Below are 25156 nucleotides of genomic sequence, written 5' to 3' on the forward strand. Positions count from 1 at the left end.
ATGATGTAGAGTGTGCCTAAGGAGAGTCAAATGGAGAGAAAGCACTCTCTCGGGCTTTCACAGAGCGCACACTCGCCAAGCAATGGCCGTGACTCGTCCACATGGCTGACACTGACAAACGTTCTACAATCCGAGGTACAGAATTTCAGCATAAATCCTGAGAGGATTTCACTGACCTTATCAGACCCAAAAGCTACAACTCTTATTGCGTAGGTCCTGCTTTACCTTGATCTTAACCATCCAGCAGAAAAGTAAAAAAATGAAGTATAAGAAGTAAAGCCATGGTGTTATGTTGAGCTATAGGAGACTCAGGTCAACAATTTCTGACATTGCCAGTGAAGTGGAAGACCCAGTACTATTTTTTTTAATTATTTATTTATTTTTATTTATTACATTTATTTATTGTGTGTGTTGCCAGCTCAGCCCACCAGGGGGTGGGGCTGGCTGGCATGTGGTGCTGGGGATTGAACCGCAGTCCCTGTGCTTTGCCAAGCTTGTTTCAAGTAGGTGCTTTAGACCACTGAGCCATCTCTCCAGCCCAGACCCAGTACTATTATAGATTACTGGACTCTTTTAGAATATTTTGCTGAGTTTACACACCTATAATCTTTAAATGATGGAACTTAACCAAAAAAAGGGGATACAGATGAATGTCCATTTTGTATCTGTGTATTCAAAATGGTTAGGATAGATATATAGTTGCATTCTCTTAATGAATAGAGGGATTTGTTCTAATAGTGTTTGTAAATAGGATGTCATGTCCGCATCTTGTACAGCAATTAACTCCTAGGAAAAATGTATGCAAGGTGTTATTGAAACTGTCCTACCAATTTTGTTTGAAACTGTGTCATTGCTATTTGTTTCTCAATAAAATTATGGAAAAAAAAAATAAACAGAAATTACAGGTAGGTCAGCATTATCTGTGAAAATTCCTCAAATAACCCAAGCAATATATAGTATTCTTATCAAAAAGCTCAGCACAAAGGGCCAGCCTGATAGCTCAGCGGACTAAAGCATCTGCTTCAACAGAGCACAGTGGCCAGGGATCGATCCCTGTGGTGCTATGCCGGCCCTGCACGCTGAGACAGTGATTGAAACAGTGTGGTGGTGCATGCCTGTACTCCCATCACTTGGAAGGCTGAAAACAGGAGAGTCACTACGAATCCCATTTATATAGTGAGACCCAGTAGACCCTGTAAACCCTGTCCTAAGTAAAGGAAAAAAAAAAAAGCTCAACACAACTTTTTCTCCACCTTTGGGACAAATAATAATTTCTTTGGTTAAAAATCATGTTATCTTAACAGTGAAGTGCCTTATTGTCATTGTTCTTAGCACGTTGCAAATATATGCATGAAAGAGATGTGTAAGACTTGAGTCTAGGAGGGCTGGGGATATAGTTCAATGGCAAGCGCATGGTCCCAGGTTAAATCCCCAGTACCACAAAATAAATAAATAAAGATTTGAGTCTAAGGGAATGGTAGATTAATGTCTCTTGTCTCAGAGCTTGGACAAATGCTCACTGAATGGAACGGCAAACATTTTGAACTAGTTAAATTATGCCTATTGTGCGCATCAGTCTCTTACTGCCTGCCTTACTATTTAACACATTTGTTAAGCATAATATATGCCAAAGAAATGAGACAAGCAGTTTATTCTCTCTGGAATTTGCATTGTGGTAGTAGGAGAGAGATTACATAATATCTGAATATGTATGTATGGTAGCTGGTAGTACATACAGCAGGAAGAAAATACAGGAGTATAGAGAAAAAACTTAGAGGTGATTACTGCTTTTATATGAGGTAATACAAGAGGACCTCTCTGCAGGTGGTAAGGAATGAAGTCATGTGGCTATGTGGGAGAAAAAATTGCACACAGAGGGAAGAATAAATAGGTAGTGAGATGAACATATATTCATACCCAGAGAGTTCAGAAAATACCAAGATTAGTGTGGAGTACAGTAAATAAGAGAAAAAGAAGTAGGTGAGGTTGTAGCAATAAAAAACAAACCAGATTGTGTGCGTCCTTGTAAATTGGGATTCTGGAATGTTAATGGAAATCCATTGAAAGATTTAAACATGAGAAAGATCTGTAATACTTTTAAAATTATTCTGTCAACTATGGCAAGATTTGACTAAAGGAGGGATAAATGGTGATAAAAGGAAGATAGGAGCCTGTTAGAAGAATTCACATGAATAACTTTAGACTAGTATGGATGATAGCAATGGTTGGAGATGATAAGTGGCTATAATAATTTTATTTTTAAATTTTATTTATGTGGGGGGGGGCAGCTCAGCCCACCAGGGGGCGGGGCTGGCTGGCATGTGGTGCTGGGGGATTGAACCGTGGTCCCTGTACTTTGCTAAGCTTGTTCTAAGTAGGTGCTTTAGACCACTGAGCCATCTCACCAGCCCCATGGCTATAATAATTTTATGAAGGCATCACTGATGTTTTCTTAATGGGTTAAATGTAGGATGTGAAAGATTTTAGAGTAACCATATTTTTTTTTCCATTTTATGTATTTGGTACATATTTTTCCATTTTATGTATTTGGTCTCACTACATAGCTTGGATTCATAGTGATCCCGTTTTCAGCCTCCTCAGTGCTGGGAAAACAGGCATGCTCCATGCAGCCTGGACTCAGTCATTGGCTCAGCATACCCTGGGGGCGCAGCTAGCATGGCATGTATCCCTGGTTCCTGTGCTTGCTAAAGCAGGTGCTTAGTCCACTGAGCTATCTCACCGGCCTGAGATTTTTTTTTTTTTTTTGTCCTGAACAGCTATAAGAATGAATTTTCCAGGCTGGGGAGATACCTCAGTAGAAAAAGTGCTTGCCTGGCAAGCTCAAGGTCCTGAGTTTAATCCCCAGTATCACACAAAAAAATGCAGATTCCTGTATACTGAGATATTTGAAGACTCGAGGGAACAGATTTTTTACCTTCACACACACACACACACACACACACACACACACACACACACACAAAGTGGATGAAAGGAATTCTGCAGTTGTTTTATTCATGTTGATTTGAAATGCTTAAGGAACATGTAGAGATGTCAAGTAGACATTCATATGGCTGCTATTGAAAGCCACAAAACTGGGTGATATATAGGTAAAGATTTCTGGGCACTGTACACTAGGAAATTTCCTTTGTTCATATCGTGCAGTCTATTTCTTAGCTGTATTTTCTTTTTCCCCCTCACTCAAGTATGTATTATGTTGACTGTACCTATATGGTCCAGTGTACCACACTTTTAAAATAGTCTGAAAATGAAACTAAAACAGTAAAAACATTTTACTTATATATTACTTTGAACATTATAGACAATTTTTATTCTTTACATGATAGCTGTGTACTACTAACTGCTCAGTATTTTTTTTTACTATTTTCTTACCCATTACCTCATTTTGGTTTTGCAAAATAAATGATGTTTTATAGGGACACAGCTTTAGAGAAAACGTTTTCAGGTGGGTATGATGGCACACACTTGTAACCCTAGCTCTTTGGAGGCTGAGGCAGGATTTCTGAGTTCGAGCCCAGCCTGGACTACATGGTGGGTTAAATTATATAGCCTAAATTATATAGTGAGACCTTGTCTCAAAAAGGAAAGAAAAAAGGGGGGGGAACCATGCCATAAATTTACATAAATTTTTTTTCATATTCTTTAAATATAAAGTATTTTATTTAAAGCTTACATGTAAAGGTTGCAATTATAGTTAGTGAAAATAGTGCTGAGGATAGTGATACTTTTTTCTTGGGATTTATTTCACACTGGTAAAGTATAACAGGCCTGCACTTGAGGAGTGAGTAGATCAGGAATAGTCCTCTTTATTCCTCCTTGTGACTGCTACTAATATTGTACACTCTAAGCACAAGTGTCTCTAAATTTAAACTAAATAAATTAGACAATCAGCTTCTCAGTTTGCCTCCTGATATTTAATGTACTGATTCACTGCTTGAGGCTAATGGATACCATAATGGACAGTTTGGCTATAGAATTTGTCACTGCAGAAATTCTGTTGGAGGAGCCGGGGAGATAGTTCAGTGGAATAAGCACTTGCCTGGCAAGCGCAAGGACCTGAGTTCAATCCCTAGTTCCACGAAAAAAAAAAAGAAATTCTGTTGGATGAGTGTTTTAAACCACTCTAACAAGAAGTCAGGTTTATTTTTACCAACTTGTGAATCAAATGGAAATAGCAAAAACTATAATGAATTTATTTTTTCTAAGGATAATAATAAAGCATAGCTGATTTTCATTATGTTTTCAGTAGTTTATTACTTTAAATTTATAATTAAAAGAACTCTCACACCATAGACAGGTCTTTTTCTTATTCTGTTCTAATTAAAATTAGATCCTAATTGATGATTTTATGTTGGATGCCTATAGGGCAACATACTTTCAAAACTCAAAACTAATACTAATGCAATGAGTGCTTTTAAAACATAAAAGAAGAGCTGGGTGTGTTGGCACATAAGTATAATGCCAGTTTCTCAAGAGGCTTAGGCAGGATCCCCAAGTTCTAGGCTGGCCTGAGCAACTTAATAAGAGCCTACCACAAACATCCTTATATAAAAATGAAGAGATGGAGAAGAGAGAAAGGTGAAGATATAGCTCAGTGGTGGAGTGCTTAGTTGGCGTGTGTGAAGCCCTGAGTTCAATTCTCAGTGTAGTAAAAAAATAATGGCTAGAGCTTTAGCTTCGTGCAAGGCCCTGGGTTCAATCCTCAGCATAAAAAAGGAAAGAATATTTTAGTTATTATTTATGATGGGAAATAGTTAAAATCTAGTTTTAAGTAACTTAGATATGAGAATTAAGAGCAGTTTCAGGTCCCAAAATAAATGGTGGCTAAAGTTACTATTTCTGTTATGTTCCTATAAACAGAAAAAGGGAATTCATCGTTGTTCAAAATGCAGATTACAGTTTTTGACCTGCAAGGAAAAAACAGATCACAAGGCACAACATCGTACATTTATAAAGCCTAAAGAATTGGAAGGATTGCCTCCTGGAACAAAAGTAAGTGTTAAGTATGTTGTATTTTAATATTTTTATAATATAAATCCTGCCTCATTTCATCTACTGAATGTAATCTTAAAAAATGACTTTTGTTATTAACATAATTTTAGTTTTGTCATTCTTATTCATGAAAAGAAAAACTTCTAATCATTGTTTTGTGCGTGTGCACGTGTGCGTGCGTGCGTGCGTGCGTGCGTGTGTGTGTGTGTGTGTGTGTTTGTTTGTTTAAAATAATGGAGATTGATCCCAGGACCTTTATACTGAGCTACTGCCTCAGCCTTTCTTTTTTTTTGGCCTTTTTAAAAAATTCTAATTCACCCTACCATACACATTAATTTTGTCTTTCATTGTCTTTTAGTTTTCTACAATTTCCAAATTATGCCTGTATTTAATGCTGCTTAAACCTGCAAAACACATTAACTGACTGTTCTCCTAAATCTAAGGATTATATAGTTTTAGCATATATATATATATATATCTAAAATATATATATCATATTATTGTAAAAATTTGGCAAAACCGAGTAAGCATGTCTTGTTTTAAGTCCATGCTCCTTCCACTGTTTATAAAATCTGATTTAATGATCAAAACTTCTTTGTTGTCCCTCTTCAGGTACAGCAGTCTTCCTTCTGAATTGCCACTCACCATATATATAACAAGCAATAGAAAAACCAAAGAAATCATGTAAATCTTAGTGCTTAACTTTGACACTTGTAAAAGGTGAACCATTTTTAAAAAATGAAAAAAATACATCCAAAATCAATACATTCAAATGAGCTGAGTTCCTGAAGGTAATCATTTTGGAAGGCCCAGTTCAGTCTTTTAGCTATACTGCCATTCCACAAAACACCTTTCAGTTTTGGGGGAGATTGCCCTCAAAGCTTAAGTGTTATGCTTTCTGCATTACCTCAAAATTAGATTTGATTTTTGGGAACTGTCACCTGCTGCCAAATACTGGCATTGCTGTTTCTGTTTTTTTTATTTATTTTTTCATTGCTGTTTTTTAAAAAAAAAACAAAAAAAAAAAAACGTGTAATCAAGAAGTTAGTAATTTGTGTTTCTTAAATTAACTGTGAATGTAATTCCAAAAGAGTAAACCCATGAGGTTTTGGGTGATGGTAGATTGCTAGCATTAGAAAACAACCTTCCAGCATGGTCACTAGCAGGATAACATTCACTTAGCTTGTCAATGTTCTGGCATATTTGTTTAAAGTGATGTTCTGAAAGTTAAACTATTCTTTTCAAAAGGAATATCATTCTTTAAAAAAATTTATATCTTTAAAGCATCACTGTCAAAGTATTTTGTTAGAAAGTTCTCCTTTATTGATAAAGACTACTTAAAAAAATCTTGAAAACAAGTAACTTACTTGCTTCCAAGCTTTTCAGTCATTAACTGAAGATAATGTAATTTGAAATTACACATCAAGAACCTAACTGTAATTTCTGAGGTGCACTGGTTTTTGTGCTGGATACATTTGAATTTCCAAAACATATTTTTCTTTAAATATGTTTATTTAAAAGCAACTATACTTTCACTTCATAATAAGAAATGGAAACAAAAAATGTCTGTAATGGGTATTAAAATATAAAAGCGATAAATCTCACCACAAATTTACAAGACCTATATATAGAAAACCAGAAAACATTACAGATATACTAAAATTTTCAAGAAACAAAATTAAGGTTAAACACTTGAAGATAACAGTTTTCTTTGAAAATCAAAAAAACTTTGGAAGGCTAACATGACATTATTGCCAGAATTAATATACATTTATAATATCTTATTTACTTTTTCAGCCTCTCACGCTAGGAAGACAATGTGATGCTTGCACATGAATCTGATTTATTTCACTTTGTCAATTCCACTTGCATTCATATACCTATAAAAGTTCTATAGTTTAACATTTTTTGTGGCTGAATAATACTCTTGTCTAATTGCTCTGGCTAAGGTTTCCAAAACTATGTTGAATAAAAATATAGTGAACATCCTTGTCTTATTTCTGTTTTTAGAGTGAAAGCTTGTAGTTTTTGTCTATGTAATATTATTATATTTGCTGTTGGTTTGTCATAGATGGCTTTTACCAGATTGAGATAAAGACCATTTCAGTTTTCTAAAAGGTTTTTATTATTAATGCGTGCTGGACTTTGTCAGAACCTTTTTCTGCAACCTGGTATGGTACACATCTGTCTCAGTTATTCATCTCTCTTGCTGGGACAAATACTGACACCCAAAATGAAGGCAGGAAAGGTTTATTTAGCTCACGGTTATTGGAAGTTTCAGTCCATACTCGGCTGGCTCCAAGGCACACTGGTACATGGCAGAGGGCAGCAGTTCATGATGGCGGAAGACAGACAAACAGCAAGAGTAATAAAAGAGGAGTAACAGCAACAATGGCTACAGAGAGCAAGTCTGTCTCTCTGTCTCTCTTACATTACATTCAATCTATCTGCCCCAGGCTGGGTTTAGCACTCACACCCATAGTTCCAGCAGTACTCAGACCCATAAATTCCAGCCTTGGATCATGAATTAATCACAAACTGAAGAACTGTATTTCAATGACTGCATGAGGCTTTGGAGGGGGGACAAATACAAACCATAACATCCACCCTTGAACCCCCAAAGACTCATGTACATCCCTTTATGCAAAACACATTTTAGTCTCTCTTAAGAGTTGCTGAAGTCCCAACAGTTTCAGCATTGCTGAAAAGTCCCACGTCCCAAGTCTCCTTCAAGATCTAAGGCAAACTTAGCTGTGAGCCCCTGTACAAAAGGAAAGTTAAACACTTCAACATTCAAAGGCACAGGATATTACTGTTCTAAAAGTTGCAAACAACAGGAATACAAAGCATTGGGACCAACATGAATACAAAATCCAGCAGGGAAAACATTAAATCCTCTATTTCATGTTGAATATCCGAAGCAATCTGTGGCAAATTGTGAGCTCCATGTGGCTCCACCCCTATGGCACTTTTGGTGTTAGCTCCCATGGCTTCTCTCTTAGGCTGGCTTTGCTCCCTCCTTGCAGTTTCCCTTAGATGATCCATGTTCCTGGCTTTTCCAGATTTCTGGGGTTTCCACTGTACATTAAACTTCTCACTCTGCTTTACCCACAACCCTCTCATGGGCATACCACCTGGACTCCCAGGCCTTCTGAAATCAAGGTAGAAGCCACCTTAACCTCAGAACTCCAGCATTGTGTAAGCATGTAAAACCAATGCCACATGGATGATGTGAAGGTCTGCTGCCAGCTTGAGCAGTAGCCAGGCTTTCTTCTCTCTTGGCTGTAGGGGTTAAGTGCCTGGATCACTGAGCACTCTGACCCTGACTGTTAGGAACAAATTCTCAATGCTGGCGCCATTCTGGAACTGGGTGTTGCTGTCACCTGCATTCTATATCATGGCACTCTGCAGCTTTCTCCTCAAAGAAAAGTTCTTTTCCCTTGCAATTCTGAGGCTGCAAAGGGTCAAGACCTGCTGCCTCCAGTGATACCTTGAGGCCATCCTTTCAATTTTCTTGACCCTTCTTGGCAATGGAGATCCTTTCAGCTCTATCTTTGCATTCCACGGCTTTATTGGAGCTTCCTTTCTGGCCAAACTCACAACATTTTAAATCATCTTGCTGGGCTTAAAGTTCTTGATTCTCAGCATAAATCTGGCTAAAAGCCCTCAACAACAGCCATGCTACTGCCTCAATATTTGGCTGCTTTGTAATATCTTTTGAAAGATTAATCAGTCTGCCATGCTTAATCTCAGTCTGAGGCAAAGTCTCTGGACATTTGCAAAATGCAGACAAACTTTTCTGCCAAGCCAAAACAAGGGATCTGGAGTCCAACAACCAATTCAGTCCTTCCCAGTAGAAACTTCCCCAGCCTGGTCTTTATAGGCAGGCTGTCAGCCTTCTGGTCTTCTGCGCCTTGACCAGAATCTCCCATAGAGAACAGCTGAAGCTGTTCCAGCACTTCACCTACAGGTGATATCGTCAGACCTTGCCTATCTCTTCCCATAAGCCATTCCCAAAAGTTTGTAATCCACATGGTCAGGGTTAGCCACAGCAACGACCCCACTCCTCTGGTACCAAATTCTGTCTCAGCTACTCTTCTCTCATTGCTGGGACAAATAAATTCCAAAATGAAGGAAGGAAAGGTTTATTTAGCTCACCGTTACTGGAAGTTCCAGTCCATACTCAGCTGGCTCTAAGGCAAACTGGTATATGGTAAAGGGCAGCAGTTCATGGTGGCAAAAGACAGAAATACAGGAAGAGCAAAAGGGAGGAGTAACAGCAACAATGGCTACAGAGAGCAAGTCTGCCTCTCTGTCTCCTGTTACCTTCAGGCTCTCTGCCCCAGGCTGGGTGTAGCACTCACACCCATAGTTCCAGCATTACTCAGACCCATAATCCCAGCTTCTGATCATGAATCAGTCACAAACTGTAGAATTCACGTCACTGACTGCATGAGGCTTTGAGGGGACAAATACACACAAACCATAACAATGCCTGTAATCCCTGCACTCAACAGGCAGAGGCAGGAGGATCGTTGTAAGTTTGAGACCAGCCTGGGCAACAAAATGAGCTCAAGGCCAGCCTGAACTGCATAGTGAGACCCTATCTCAAAAAGACAAAAACCTTTTCTGCATATATTGAGATGATACAGTTTTTTTCCCTTGGTTCTGTTAATGTGGTATACTACATTTATTGATTTATGTATGTTGAAACATCCCTGCATCGTTGGGATGAATACCACTTGGTCATGGTGTATAATATATACTTGATTTTCTACGTTGTTTGCTAGTACCTTATTGAGCATTTGCATCTATATTCATTAGGGAAAGTGGCCTGTAGTTCTCTTTTTTACTTGGGTCCTTTAGTTGAATCCTTCTCATTGCCCTGGTATCAGGGTAATGCTTGCTTCCAAGAATGAATCTGAGCGTAATGCCTCCTTTTTAATTTCATTAGAGTTTAAAAAGTAGTAGTATTAGGTCTCCTCTAACTTTGTTATAGAATGCAGTAGTGAATCCATCAGAGCTTGGGCTTTTCTTTGTTGATACATTTTTAATTACATCTTAAATTTCATTGATACTGGTTTAGGCTTTTTATATATTATGGATTCAGCTTTGGTAATGTGTGTCTAGATATCTGTCCATTTTTCTGCATTTTCTTTTTTTATGTTTGGTACAGTGTCTCACTATGCACTCGGAATCATAGTGATCCTTTTGTTTTCAGCCTCCCCTGCACTGGGATTACAAGCATGCACCATCACACTTGTTGGCCTGCTCAGTGTGCCTGAGGGCAGGGTCGGCATGGCATGTGATGCCAGGGATTGAACCCTGGTCGATGCACTTGCCTAAGCAGACCCTTAGTCTGCTGAGCTATCGCGCTGGCCCTTGCATTTTCTATCTTATTAGAATACAAGTTCTCAAAATAAGTATAGATGATCTGGATTTGTACTGTGTGGGTCTAACCCTTTTCATTTCTAATTGCATACATTTAAGTCCCTTGTTTTATTTTATTTTTTAAAATTTTATTTGTGTGTGTGTGTGTGTGTGTGTGTGTGTGTCCAGCTCAGCCCACCAGGGGGCAGGGCTGGCTGGCATGTGGTGCTGGGGAATTGAACTGCGGTCCCTGTGCTTTGCTAAGCTTGTTCTAAGTAGGTGCTTTAGACCACTGAGCCATCTCACCAGCTCCTAAGTCCCTTGTTTTGATAAGGTTGCCTAACAGTTAATTTTATTTAATGTTTTGAAGAACCAACTCTGATTCTTTGTGTTGTTTTCTTCGTCTCCAATGCATTAATTTTTGCTCTCATCTATATAGTTTCCTCCATTGTATTAGCTTTAGTCTTGGCCTGTTTAAGGCTCAGCATTAAGTTGTTTATTTGCACTTGTTCTATTTTCCTGCTATGTGTGTTTACTGCCATAAATTTCCCTCTTGGAACGGATTTCATTGTGTCCCATAAGTTCTCTATGTTGTACTGTCATTTAATTATAGAAACTGTTTCATTTCTTCATTTTCATCTGTGACCCACTGCTTGTTCAGGCTGGTGTTACATAATTTCCATGTATTTATGAAGTTATTGTGGTTACTTTTGCCATTAATTTCCAATTATACGGGGGGCCCAACCCCAACCCCCGTCCTTTAAGTGGCTGCTTCCACAATGCTGGCAGCCTCAGTTTGCTGTAGTTCGATCCCCACAACACTCCAGCCATGCAAAAGTGCCCTGAAGGCATTCAAGGAGCAAAAAAAAAATTTCCAATTATATTAAACTATGATCAAATAATATTCACGGAAACATTTCAGTTTTTTTGCATTTCCTTAAGTATGTTCTGTGAACTAGAATGTGGTCTGTTTTGGGGAACATCTTGTGTGCAGGTGAGAATAATTTGTATTCTGATGTTGTGGGGTGGAACCTTATAGACAGCTACTAAGTGCATTTGTTGAAAAGTTTGGTTCAGTTCTGCTTCCTAGTTGATTTTTCTTCTCCAGTTGATCTGTCTTTTTGTATTGAAATTCCCTAGTACAGTTGTATTAGTGCTTATTTGATTTTTCATGTCCATTAATATTTGTTTTATATAGTTGGGTGCACTAATATTTATTGAATATATATTTATAATTGTTATCTCTTCCTTTTGGATTGTTCCCTTTACAAGGATGTAATGATTTTCGTTGTCTCATTGAGGTCTTAGCTTGAAATTAACTTTGTCTGCAAATGAAATAGCTAACCTGGTCTTTTTTGGGTTCTTGGTACATGGAGTATTATTTTCCATTCTTTGGATTTTAGTCTATGAATTTATTTTTGAATTAAGTGTGTTGAATGCAGAGTATTATTGGACCTTTCTTCTTGATCCATTCTGCCAGTCTGGTGGTGTGTTTTTTGTTTTTTGGGTTTTTTTGTGATTGGTGAATTGAACACTAACATTGATGGTTTTAACAAATATGTATAAATTTATGCTTGTCATGTTATTTTCCTGTTGTTGTCCCTCTTTTTTCTTTTCTTCTTTCCCTCTCATTGTTTGCCTTGCCTGGTGGAATCCTTCTGTTGGGGTTCATGGAGTTACAATTCTTGTTACATCTTTCTGGAATGTCCTTCAAATCTCTGAAGTGCTGGTTTGGTGGTCATATACCTCCACAGTTGTTCTTTGTCATGGGTACTATCTTCTCCATCAACTTTGAAGGATAGTTTTGCAGGGTACATTGATCTGGGTTGGATATTGTTTTCCTTTAGAGCTTGAAATACTTCATTCCAAGCTATTCTTGTCTTGAAGGTTTGTGCTGAGTAATCAGCAGTTATTCTGATAGGCTTTTCTTTATAAGTGATTTTTTTTTTCTCTAAAAGCTTTTAATATTTTAACCTTGTGTTGAATTTCTGGAATCTTGACTATGATATGCCTGGCTGTACGTTTTTATGTTTTATCTTTTGGAGCTTTATATGCCTCACTTACTGCATGTCAATTTTTTTTTCCCTATGAGGGAAGCTTTCTGCCATGACATCTATTAATTTTTTATATCACTTGTGCTACCTCGTGTGTTTTCATTGACTCCCATTAATCTTAAGTTATTTTCCTTTGCCTCATTTAGCAGTGGCTGGATTGATTTCTCTTGGTCCCTTACTATTTTTAAGAAATCTTTCTTTTCATGATTGCTAACCACAACCCTTCTATATCTGAGATCCTATCCTCATATTGATTCATTCTGCTGTTAATACTTTCAATGAAATTTTTACTCTCCAGGATATCTGTGTGAATCTGTCTTATAGATTCCATTTCTTTCCTATGCTGTGCATTCATGGATTTTATTATTCCATCATTTTCTTAAGCTCCCCTTTGTTATCTGTATGTCCTCTAGAATCACTAATTGTGGCTTTCATTTATTTTTTATTTTTTATTTTTTGGTGGAGCCAGGGATTGAACTCAGGCCCTTGTGCTTGCTAGGCAATCACTTATTCTACTGAGCCATCTCCCCGGCCCCCCGTGGCTTTCATTTTGAACACCAGATTTGTACTTACCTGAAAAATTGTTGCTGATTTGATTTTTTGTTTGTTTGTTTTTGGTGGAACCAGGGATTGAACTCAGACCCTTGTGCTTGCCAGGCAAGCGCTTATTGTACTGAGCCATCTCCCTGTCCCTATGGGTTTTTTTTTCTAAAGCCTCATTCGGTTGCTTCATTTTCTCTGCCTTAGAGAGGCCAAGTGGGTGGCTTTTGAATTGTTCAACTTCATTGGCTACTGGCTTTGGCTTTGGTAAACTAAATATCTGAAGTTGCATCTTGTTTAAATGTCTTCTTGTTTTATTTTTATCAGTTTAATTCCTGGGTTGATGCTCTAAATTGCCTGGTGAGTTTTTTGGTTTTTGTTTTTTTGCTTGTATTTAAAAATCCTTAGGAAGGGGCTGGGGAAATGGCTCAGCAGAATAAGCGCCTGCCTGGCAAGCACAGGGACCTGAGTTCAATCCCCGGTTCTGAAAAAAAAAAAAAAAGAAAAACCTTAGGAAATGAATACTTCTCAGAGGTGTCTTCCAGGTATAGCTGATTTAGGGGTTTTGAGTCTTTTGTAGGATCCTACCTCATCAATTTATTGATGAGAAGTTGCCGTGTGCTTGGTGCAGCCCCTGGTTGTTTTGCATTGTGCCACAGTACCTTCCCTAACCCTTAGCTCAGTCTTGGAACACCAGGAAGAACAGCTGGTTAGAACAATTATGTCACCCCTAGCTATAGTGGCACCACTCACAACAGTAACATCAAACACAGCCTCAAAATTGACAAACTGAGGTAACTGCCATTTTATTACCTTTAACCATAGGAAGCAGATATGTGGTTTTATAGCAAAATCTAAAAACAAACTAGAGGGGCTAGGGAGATAGCTCAGTAGAATAAGCACCTGCCTGGCAAGTGTGAGGTCCTAAATTCAATCTCTGGTACCACAAAATAAATAAATACCTACCTACCTACATACATACAAACAAACTAGAGAACTGGGCATGGCGGCACACACCTGCAATCCAAGCACTTGTGTAGTTGAGCCAGGAGGATCTCTGCAAATTCAAGACCAGCCAGGGGGCTACAGAAGTGAGCACAAAGCCAGCCTGAACTGCATAAGAGACCCTGTCTATAAGATAGACAGATACATACATACAAGTTAGAAAATTATATGCAGTACACAAGCCCTCAATACGTCAATTTTCCCCTCAAGGGTTAAAATTTAAAAGGGAAAAAATATTTAAAAAGGAATAGAGAAGTAGAAGAGGGAAAGGATTAACTAGATGTAAGGCTGTGGGACTAAGGGATATCGTGCTAACTTTGTAAAACTTACAAAAGACAAAGAAGAGTGAAGAAAGAAAAGGAAGAACAGTACAACTATAAAGAAGCTAGAAACCATGTTCACACTCATATAAAAATAAGATGAAAACAATGAAAGAGAAAAAGTGCACTTCCAGGTTTATCTCCGCTGTTGCTGGTAGACAACATATGGATTCAATCCAAATCTTGTAGATTGATTCCAGAAGCCAGCAATTGCTTTATGGCAGACTACAGGATAATCTCAGTGACCCTATACCTTTATTTCCCCTAGAGTTTAAGCTGTATTCTGGCCATGGAGGCCAAGAGCAGACCCAGTCATCCTGGAGCAGTCAGTGGTCCTTCTGGAGGGTAGAACTCAGCTGGGACCCACTAAGTGGACCCAGTAATTGTTCTGAGTTCTGTGCTTAGTTGGTCCATCTTTAAGATGCATTCTGGGGGGAATGGCCATAGCTCAGTTCTTTAAGTGGCTGCTTCCACAAAGCTGTCAGCCTCAGGTTGCTGTACTTTGATCCCCACAACTCCAGCCAGCTAAACCTGCCCCAAAGGCATTCGGAGCAAAAAAAAAAAAAAATATGCATTCTGTGGGATGACTGAGCCCTTAGCACTCACCCACTACCAGTGCAGTCCTCCATGTCCACCTATCTCCTTCACTGCTTTATCCCTCCATGGAGACTTCCAGCACCACCATCAGTCATGTATGACTGTAGGCCTGAACCACTCCTCCCACGCAATGAGTCCTGATTCAGGGAGAGGGCTTTGCTGGCTCCCTCCTCCTTCATTGAAGTTAGTTTCTTCACTCTCCATCTGGGCTTCAATTTTTACTTCAGATCTTTCCTGAGTCCAGAGGACCCACTTCCATCTTGTCTTTCTTGCATGGCTCTATTCCAGTGTTTGGATGACAACTCTCAGAGACTCTCTTTCTCTGCTGCTTACCACTCCACCAACCTCCAAAGCATATTTTTCCAATAACTACCTTTTCCTTCTTCATCATCACAGTGACAGGACTGACGTGACTGAAAAAATTTTTGGAGCTTTCCTTATTTTCATTTTGAATTTAATTTTCCAAGTGTTCTTTGTGTCTTAAAACACACCTTATCATTCTTAGCATCCTTCAGAGCTTCCAGTGTTGTTTCATAGAATTATTGCATTAAGTCATTGTGACACTAAAAAATTAGAATTATTTTTAGAGGTGGAGATACACTCAAAAATAGAATTAATGGATTTTGCAGAATAATTTCTTGTGATTGCACACCAAATATAAGTCAGAAATTGTTTATATCTATTTGTCATTTCTGGAAAGTTTGTCAATTCGAAATTAATGTTTTTCTTTTTGAGACATGATCTCCACCTATGCAGTCCAGGTTGGCTTTGAACTCACTGTGTAGTCTAGGCTGGCCTTGAACTCTCTGGAATGATCCTCAGCTTTCTGAGTGGTAGACTATAGACATGCACTACCATGCCTGGTATCTTGAAATTAGTCTTAATCATTTGTTTCCATGCTTTACATTCCCCTTGTCCTTTTTTTACCTTCAGGTTCCAAACCCTTTTGGAAGCTGCTTAATGCTGATTTTGGGTCATTATCCTTTAACACTTTGGTATTATAATACTGATTTTCCAGATCCAGAGTATTCCAGGTTATAGTCATCCTCATTATCTCCTTTTAATTTAATTTATTTGTGTTTTTAGAGTCAGGGTTTCATTACACAGTCTGGGCTGCTCTTGAACTCACTTTGTAGCCCAGGCTGGCTTCAAACTTGCAGCAATCATCCTGCCTTAGCCTCCCCAAGTGCTGGGATTATAGGTATGCAGACCATGCCCAGCCTTCCTCCTTTTTATTTTTGAAACATGGTCTTACTAAGTGTCCTTTGAACTCATGATTCCTTTGCCTCAACTTCCCAGAATTCTGGGACTACTGGTGTGAGGTACCATACCAGCTATAGCTGTTGCTTTTTTGGAGTTGACATGTGCTTTGTTGAAGTGATATTCCCCTGTAGAAAGTATAGCTAGATTGACTGTAGTCTGAGTCAGCAGATTATTTTAGGATTTTGTGGACTGCTTTTGAGCTGTTCCTTTTGATACCATGAGAGTTTATAGCTGCTTGACTGCAATTTTGAGGTGAGAAATCATGTTTTTGAGGTGAGAAATCATTTCTCTTTGTGTTCTGCAAATCTGTCATGGTGTCTTGAATGCTACAGGTTTATTGAAGATAGTATTGCTTAGAGAGCAAGCATACATCTAACTCCTTGTTTACCTTCTCTATTTGCCTTATGAATATGTTTTCTAGGACTTCTTTAAAGTTAGCTCTTTAGTATTTGCTTCAGAGGAGGGATAAACAATTCGAAGTGAAATAACCATATTTGATTTTGAGTATATACCTTCAAATGTGAATATACTTATTTGAATTAACTAAAATAACACAAAACAGTGTTGCAGGCATGTAGAGCAAGTACCTTAGTTACTTTTCCCATTACTGAAACATAATACCTGAAACCCACACTTTAAAAAATGGCGTATTTTAGCTTGTAGTTTGTCAGTCCATAATCAACTGGTTACAAGACAGGGCAGCATCTAGAGGAGCATGGCAGAGGAAAAACAATTCGTGGCATGGCAGACAGGAAGGAGAGCAACATCAAGAGAGAAGAAAGGATGTATATATACACCCACACCAACAGTCAACCACCTCTTTCTGCCAGGCTTTACCTCCAAATGTCACATCCAGCTGTAGACCCCAGTCAGCTCCCAAAAGCCCTACCATGAGGCTTTGGTACATGTAGATGCCATTACAGCAAGAGGTGGTGGCCATTGTTTTACCCTGCAGTTCATTCATTCAGTATTGGGGCTAGATATGCAGAATACTAATGTAAGCAGTGCATCCTCTCATAGCTTTCTTTATTAGCAGTAGAGATATAGGGGCTGAGGAGATAGCTCGGTGATGTAAGCACCTGCCTGGCAAGCACAAGGACCTGAGTTCAATCCCTTGTACCGCATGCAGTGCTGGCCCTGCGCCAAGCCACCCACTGAACCTGGGCATGGTGGTGCATGCCTATAATCCCAGTGCTGAGGAGGCTGAGACAAGAGAACCAATATGTGTCTGAGATGTGTAGCAAGACCCTGTACCAAATAAATAAAAGATTTAAAAATAAACGACTAATAGATGATGATAGCTGAAAGAATTTAGAATTACATTTTCATTGAGCTTTTTCATGCATATATAATACATGCAATTAGATAGACAGGGCACATGTTATGCCCTATTATAGATGAAAAGGCTAGATCAGATAAGTTTTTTATTCAAGGTCACATGCCTAGAAAGAAGTAGCCCTGAAATTTAACCTCCAGTCTTTTGATTCCTAGCCCAGTGCATTTGTGTGACATCTAACCACGTGTATTTCATAGGACTTTAGGCTCCTTAAGTGTATAAGGGGAAATAGTCCTACATGATTGAAGAAAATTTTAATAGGTGACTCTTTTGCATCATTAACAAGTGAGTATGGTTGAACATTTTCTTTTCCCAAATAGTATGCAATGATAAATTCATATTATCTTCTGTTAAGGAAATTCTGAGCATGATTAAAATCTCTATGCTATATAGCAAATTGATACAACTTTAACCACACCTTTGGAAACAGATCTTGCCCAATAAGCCCATGAAAGGAAAGACAAGGCCACATTTACTAAAAATCTGTTACTGCAGACCTTTCCAGAGTTACTTCAGAATTTGAGATTTGAAAAAATTCCTTTCAGTGCTCAGCATCAAACCCCAAGGTCTTGTACATGCTAGACACAAATCTTACCTCTGAGCTATTTTCTCAACCATTAAATTTCAACTATTGTGAAAGCATTTTAGTTATGCCAGCTCATAAAAATAGCCATGGAATTATGCTTTTTTGATATTCATGCAGTTTGTACTGTCTCCTAAAATCTGTTAATATGTAACTGCTATCAATGTAAAACAGCAAGTAAATAGCAAGAGCCCACACTCAGGAGGCTGAGGCAGGAGGATTGCTGTGAGTGTGAGGCCAGTGTGGGTTATAAAGTGAGTTCAAGGCTAGCCTGAACTGCACAGCAAAACCCTGTCTCAAAAAGAGAAGGAAAGATAGCTTGATTTAATTCAGCGTTTTTACTAGGTTCATCCACATTGTAACATGGTTCCATGTCCTTTTTTATTTTTTTAATTTTTAATTTTTAAATTTTTTATTAACTTTATTGAAAATCAATAATTACATATATTAAAAATTGTAAACAAATATTGAAATGTGAAAGATAAGATATAGACAGTGATTTTAAGAGTAATAGTTCTGAAATGAATGCATCACATGAGATTAATAGATTGCACATTGTAAATAAGTTATTTATAAACTTAAGTGAATATAACAATAAAAATTGTCCAAAATAAAAATGAAGAATTTACAAATCAGTCATATAATATTTTTAAATTTTTAAATCATTTTATTTGTTTATTTAGTACCGAATCTTACCATGCAGCTCAGACTCATAGTAATCCTCCTGTCTCAGCCCCTCCAGCACTAGGATTATAGGTGTCCACCACCATACTGGGTTTTGGTGGCTGGCACAGTGCACCCAGGGTTCTGGGGCTAGCACAGTATGCAGTACCAGGGATCAAATCCAGGTCCTTCTGCTTGCCAGGCAGGCAGTTAGACCACCAAGCTATCTTCCCAGCCCTTCCATGTCCATTTGTGGCTGAATAAGTTTCCATTGTGGGCTGGTGAGATGGCTCAGTAGTCTAAAGCACCTACTTAGAACAAGCTTAGCAAAGCACAGGGACCGCGGTTCAATCCCCCAGCACCACATGCCAGCCAGCCCCGCCCCCTGGTGGGCTGAGCTGGCCACACACACACACACACACAAATAAAAATTTAAAAAAATAAGTTTCCATTGTATGGATATTTCATAATTTATCCGTTTATCAGTTAGTGGACATTTGAATTTTGGCTGTCATGAATAATTCATTAAAAATTTATGTACAAGTGTGTGGACCTGTGTTTTCATTTTTCCTGGAAACATACCTAGGAGTAGAATTACTAGATCATGTGATAACTGTTTCAAACAATGCCTGCCTTTTTTGTTTCCTTGAGCTTTGGGTAACATTTAAGAAAACATTGCCTAACCTGTGGTTATGAGGATCACTTTCATATTCTGTGTGTTTTACAATTTTAATTTCTGACATTTGGTCTTTGATACGTTTTAAATTAATTTTTTTAAAATTTTATTTATTTGTGTGTGTGTGTGTGTGTGTGTGTGTGGCCAGCTCAGCCCACCAGGGGGCGGGGCTGGCTGGCGTGTGGTGCTGGGGGATTGAACCGAGGTCCCTGTCCTTTGCCCAGCTTGTTCTAAGTAGGTGCTTTAGACTACTGAGCCATCTCACCAGCCCTAAATTAATTTTTATATCTAAATATAAAATAGGACAAGAGTGGTGATACCTGCCTGTAATCCTAGCACCTGGGAGGCTGAGGCAAGAGGATTACTGCAAGTTCAAAGCCAGTCTGGACTACAAAGTGAGTTCAAGGCCAGCCTGAACTGTATAGCAAAACTCTGTCCAAAATGCATACACACACAAAATAGGGGTTTGAATTAATTATTTTGGGTCTCAGTGTCAGGCTTTGTAGCACGATTATTTTTTTCTTGGTACCAGGAATCAAATTCATGAGCTTGCACTTGTCGAGTAGGCACTGTGCTGCTGAGCTATATCCCTGGCAATTTGTTTGTAACACTATTCTTTCCCAAAAGGAATTGTTTTGGCACCCTCGTCAAAAAAGCAGTTAATCATAAATGTAGGGTTTGTAGGTGGTATTTTTAATGTGACTATTGTAATCAATATTTTTTGTCTTTTGTTGCTGTCTTTTTTTAAATGTATTTAGTACAGGGTCTCACTACACAGATCAGAGTCATAGTAATCTTCCTGTTTTCAGCCTCCCAAGTGCTGGGATTACAGGTGCATACCACCACACCCTGTCTCAGTGCACCCCTGGGACATGGTCAGCACAACATGCCAGGAATCAAAACCCAGTTGCTGGGCCTGCCAAAGCAGGTGCATTAGTCTGCTGAGCTATCTGGCCAGCCCTGTTGTTGTCTTTTTGAGATCAGGTTTCACTATGACAATTTTATATATAAATAGAATGGCGTTTTTAGGCTGGCTTGAACTCACTCTGCAGCCCACACTGATCTTGAACTTACAGTGAACCTCTTGCCTCAGCCTCCTGAGTGCTGGGATTACAGGTATACATATCCATGACCAGCCACTGATAATCAATTTTTTAAATATATGTATTGCTTTTTTCATAGGTTACTATTCGAGCATCACTTGGACCACCTCAGTCAAAACCACCAGGTACACCTTCCAATTCTGCTCCAAGTTCTTCTTCTCTTCAAGTCTTACCTCTTGAATCAAAAAATACAACTGCCAAAAATCTCACAAAATCTAAGACAACTAAGCCTCAGGCAACTGTGTCCAGTGCAGATACACCTAATACAAGTAAACCGAGTGGAGGTACAACTAAATACAAAGCAAAATTCTCTTGCAAGCAAAAGAGACAGCGTAACAGAAAAAGTAAACTCAACTTGGCTTTGACAAACTTAAGGTACACTTTCCTGATATACAATACTAATATAAAAATTATATTTTAAGCTTTTGTTTTCATATACCGTGTCATAGAATCTACTGGAACATTTACATGATAATCACTTATGTGGCGTAAAGGCTAAGCAAATGATTAAAAGTTAACTTTTGTATCTGCTTAGCAGAACTTGAATCTTGTACACTGAGTCTTGTATTTTATACCTTTATCTTATGATAATAGATTTGGCTAATTTGATCATTTTTATTCCAGGAAAAATATGAACTGGTATTAGACTTTTTATACTTGTTCTAGTTTATTGCTTCAAAGCAGTTTTCAACTTTTTTGTCCTTTTTGAGATAGTATCTCACTATGTAGTTGAGGCTGGCCTTGAACTTTGTGGCCCAGGCTGGCCTCTAGCTCACAGCAATCCTCCTGCCTCAGCCTCCTGAGTGCTGGGATTAAAGGTGTGTGCCACTATGCCTGGCATAAGTGTCTATTTAAGGATATTAATTTAACTATCTTGTCTTCAATTCATAAATCATTAATAGGTTTTTTCTTTTATTATTTTTGTCCTAACAGTATATTTTATCATTTTTTTGTCTCCGTAAGGTGTCTTCGGGGAATTTACAAGTGTATCGAATGTCGTACCAAAATAAAGGATTTTGCAAACCACTTTCCTATATTTGCCAACTGTAATTTTTGCAAATATAGCACTAACTGTAACAAAGCCTTTGTAAGTCATATGGTAAGGTAAGTTAAGCATGTAAAATTCAAGCAGAATTACCCTTCACCTCCATGATAAAGTATTTGCTTAGCATGTACAAGATCTTAGGTTTACTCTCTAGTACTCTACAGCAAATGTTCAAGAAGTTTACTTTTTGAAAACATTTTTCTTATTAGAAGTATATTTATCTCATCAAAGAGGTAAAAGAATCAAATAAAATGGAATTTCTAGGATAGTCTTTGTATTTTTCATGTAAATACTGAGACAAAAATTAGAATTATTAGACTAATGAAGTTAGAATAAATTTATTAGGGAAATGTGTTTTTCTATGGAATTTATGTTTTTAAGTAAAGGAGTTTCTAAATATGAAATTTTTTATTTTCAATGTATTTACAAAATTAATACTTAGCCATGAGTTATTCTCTTCAAAATGAATGCCTAACCTTGCTATCTTTGAATCTCATTTTTTTTTCCTTTGTGGTTATTTCTAGAGTAGCAAGCTGTACTTGATTGTGAGCTCTGAATTCATAATCTTTAATGTTCACTTGATCGTTTTAAAAAATATATCTATTTGAACACATCATTTGTGACCTTCACGTTTTTATTGTCTCTCAGCTATTAACCTTGCCTGCGTATTGCACAGAAACCATTGGTTTTGTTTTTCCCAAGTGTCTTTTCTATCTACATTTTCCCCCTTCATCTAGACATTAACATCAGAAAATAGTTATGTCCCACTTTTTTATAAAGTTGTCTGTTTTTACTTTCCTGCATTTCCTCTGTAGCATTAGTTATTGTGACCCTTCACTTCATATCTCTACCACTTTGATTCTGCCTACAGATGCTTTCAGATATGTTTTAAGATAAGGGAATTTGCCTTAACTTTATATTTTTTGTTTGTCTTCCTTTTATACTATCAATGTGTGTAAGAAAAATATTCTTGCTTTTATCCCGTCTAGCTAAAGCTGTTCCTGTGAAATTCTTCATTAATGTCCTAATTGCTAATTGTGCATACTAAGCAAGCACTCTACTATGCTCACTCACTTTCGAAATTACTCTCTTCAACTTGTGTTAAACTGCCTGTTTTTCTTTTCTTTTTGGCTACTCCTGTAAATCATTACTCTTCTTCCTCCAACCATTCTTGTCCAGTTATATTCCCTTTCTTAGTACCTTAACCATTCTCAGAACCTCATTGTTTTTCCTTTTTACTATAAATCCTCTGATTTCAGTGCTGAGTTTTCCCAAATCCATTTCTTTATTTCTAACTATTTGATATTTTTCACTTTTAACCTACTTTGCATACATAAAATAAGTAAATATTGTTTAAGATTGAGAATACTTTTACTTTAATATCCACTAAGCTCAGTCTGTTTCAGAGTAGTATTTACATAAATGTGAAGCACCAGTATGAAATAATTCATTGTTCCATGTTTCTAGATCTCATGGAGTTCTCTTGACAAAATTCTACCTTCTGTTTTCCACTCAGTTTGCTTTAAACCAGTCACCCTTTTCCTTAGTACTCTTTTGGAAACAGTCTGTTACTCTGTATTAAACACATGGTTACTAATGTGGCCTTGATTATGCCCATAATTTATAGAAGACTAAATTGGAAAATATTTTGGGCATTTTTTAAACCTACTTGTGCTAGTCAGATTTTCATCACTGTGAAAAAGCACCTGAGGTAAACAACTTATAAGGAAGAAAAGCTTGTGTTCAGAGATTTCAGTCCAAGATTGGGTGGTTCCATAGCATTTGGACTTGTGGCAGGATAGCACATCATGGTACATAGCATTGTAGCATCTTGGAGTGGCTACTGGGAGGCAAAGAGAGACAAAGAGAAACAGGAAGGGTTTGGCTTCCTAATAACCCTTTCAGGGACACTTCTTCAGTGACCTAATTGACTTGCACTAGGACCCACCTCTTAAAGGTTTACCACCTCCCAGTTGTACCAGAAGATAGCAACAAAGCCTTTTGCATATGGACTTTGAGAGACATTTAAAATCCAAACTATGATACCATCTGTCTTTTCCTGTCCTATTTTTCATAGACATCCCAAATGTCTTCTCTGATCCCATTTTGTACTTGGGCATTCTCAATATGTTCCAGGCTAGACCAGGCATAGTGGTGCACACCTGTAATACCAGTGCTGGGGAGGCTGAAAACAAGAGGATCACTATGAGTCTGAGCTGCATATATATAAGACCCTGTACCAAATACATAAAATTATATTTTTTTCCAGGTTTTTTTCTTGTGAGTTCCAGACCTCCAGTATCATCCTATGATTTCAGCTCTTACTCATCTTTAGACTCATAAAACTGAAAACATACACTTCTCTAAAGGCTTTGTTGGGTCCCTTTTAATCCCTACTTCAGTTGTACCGTGTTTCCATTTTTACTGAAGCAGTAACTCCCCTAAATGCTTCACTGTCACTCTTACCTCTCAGTATAGAATTTTTCTCTTAGGCTTGAACTCTGTACATATAGAAGCTTCATTTTCTCTGAGGTTGATACCTTTATTCTTAGCCTATATAGACTCTGTTGCTAGAAGACAGCCCCCCCATGATTAGTTTTCAAAGGATAGTTTTCTATATTCAATATATAAAGTGCCTTTTTCTGATTTTTTGTTTTCTGTTTGTTTTTAAGACAAGGTCTTACTCTTATTGTAGTTCATGCTGGCTTTGAAATCACTATGTAGCCCAGGTTGGCCTGGAACTCACTGCAATCCTCCTACATCATCCTTACAAATGCTGGGATTACTTATGCGCACTATCACGCCTGGCTTCCTCACTTATTCCCTGGAATGACCCCTCCTTCTTGGGATCATCTCTTTCTTTGAGTTCTATAGCATTGAGTTATTTTGCCTTACCTAAGTGCATTATCTCCTTCAGAGCAAAGTTCTTTGTATTTACCATGGCACCTATACTGAGGATACTTTCTTGAAATTATAGTAGCCACAATCTTCCTTTCACCATGTATGTATACTGTCTTACTTGTTTTCTCATCACTGAGACATAATAGCTAGCACCTACAGTTTAAAGGAAGAAAGGCTTATTTTGACTCAGTTTGTAGAGGTTTTGGTCTATAATCAGCTAGCTCAGGGGTGGGAGTGGCAGAGGAGAAACAGTTCATGGCAGGCAGGAAGCAGAGTGGGGTCAAGGTTCAAGAAGGAAGAATGTGGGGCTGGGGAGATGGCTCAGTGGAATAAGTGCTTCCCTGGTAAGCGCAAGGGGGAAGAATGTATATTTATATCCTTTCTAGGCTTTGCCTACAGTGACCCACCAGGCTTCACGTCCAAACATCACACCTAGCCAATCAGTGAACTAATCCATTGTCACACTTCAGTAATCTAGTATCACACACCTATGATGCAGCCAGTTCCCAAAAGCCTAACCTGTCAGAGCATGAGGCTCTGGGGACGTATCCAAAATACTCATGTATATTCCTTAAAGCAAAATGTATTTAATTCATCTCTTAAGAGTTGCCAAAGTCCTAACAGTTGCAGCACTGCTAAAAAGTTCAAGTTGGGGCTGGTGAGATGGCTCAGTGGTCTAAAGCACCT

At 38.1% G+C, this 25156-nt stretch overlaps 1 protein-coding gene across 4 annotated transcripts in view; it reads left to right on the plus strand.

The window, feature by feature from the left end:
• Positions 1-25156, plus strand: part of Znf280c (zinc finger protein 280C) — a 71963-nt gene that overhangs the window by 33122 nt on the left and 13685 nt on the right. For all 4 annotated transcript variants that reach the window (XM_023718874.1, XM_023718878.1, XM_023718876.1 and 1 more), the window contains 3 exons: positions 4882-5013; positions 20603-20898; positions 21487-21627. In XM_023718874.1, coding sequence (XP_023574642.1) covers positions 4882-5013; positions 20603-20898; positions 21487-21627 — 569 coding nt within the window. The remainder of the gene's footprint in view (positions 1-4881; positions 5014-20602; positions 20899-21486; positions 21628-25156) is intronic.

This window comes from Octodon degus, unplaced genomic scaffold (genome assembly GCF_000260255.1).
Source record: "Octodon degus isolate 3935 unplaced genomic scaffold, OctDeg1.0 scaffold00063, whole genome shotgun sequence".
NCBI classification, from domain to species: domain Eukaryota; kingdom Metazoa; phylum Chordata; class Mammalia; order Rodentia; family Octodontidae; genus Octodon; species Octodon degus.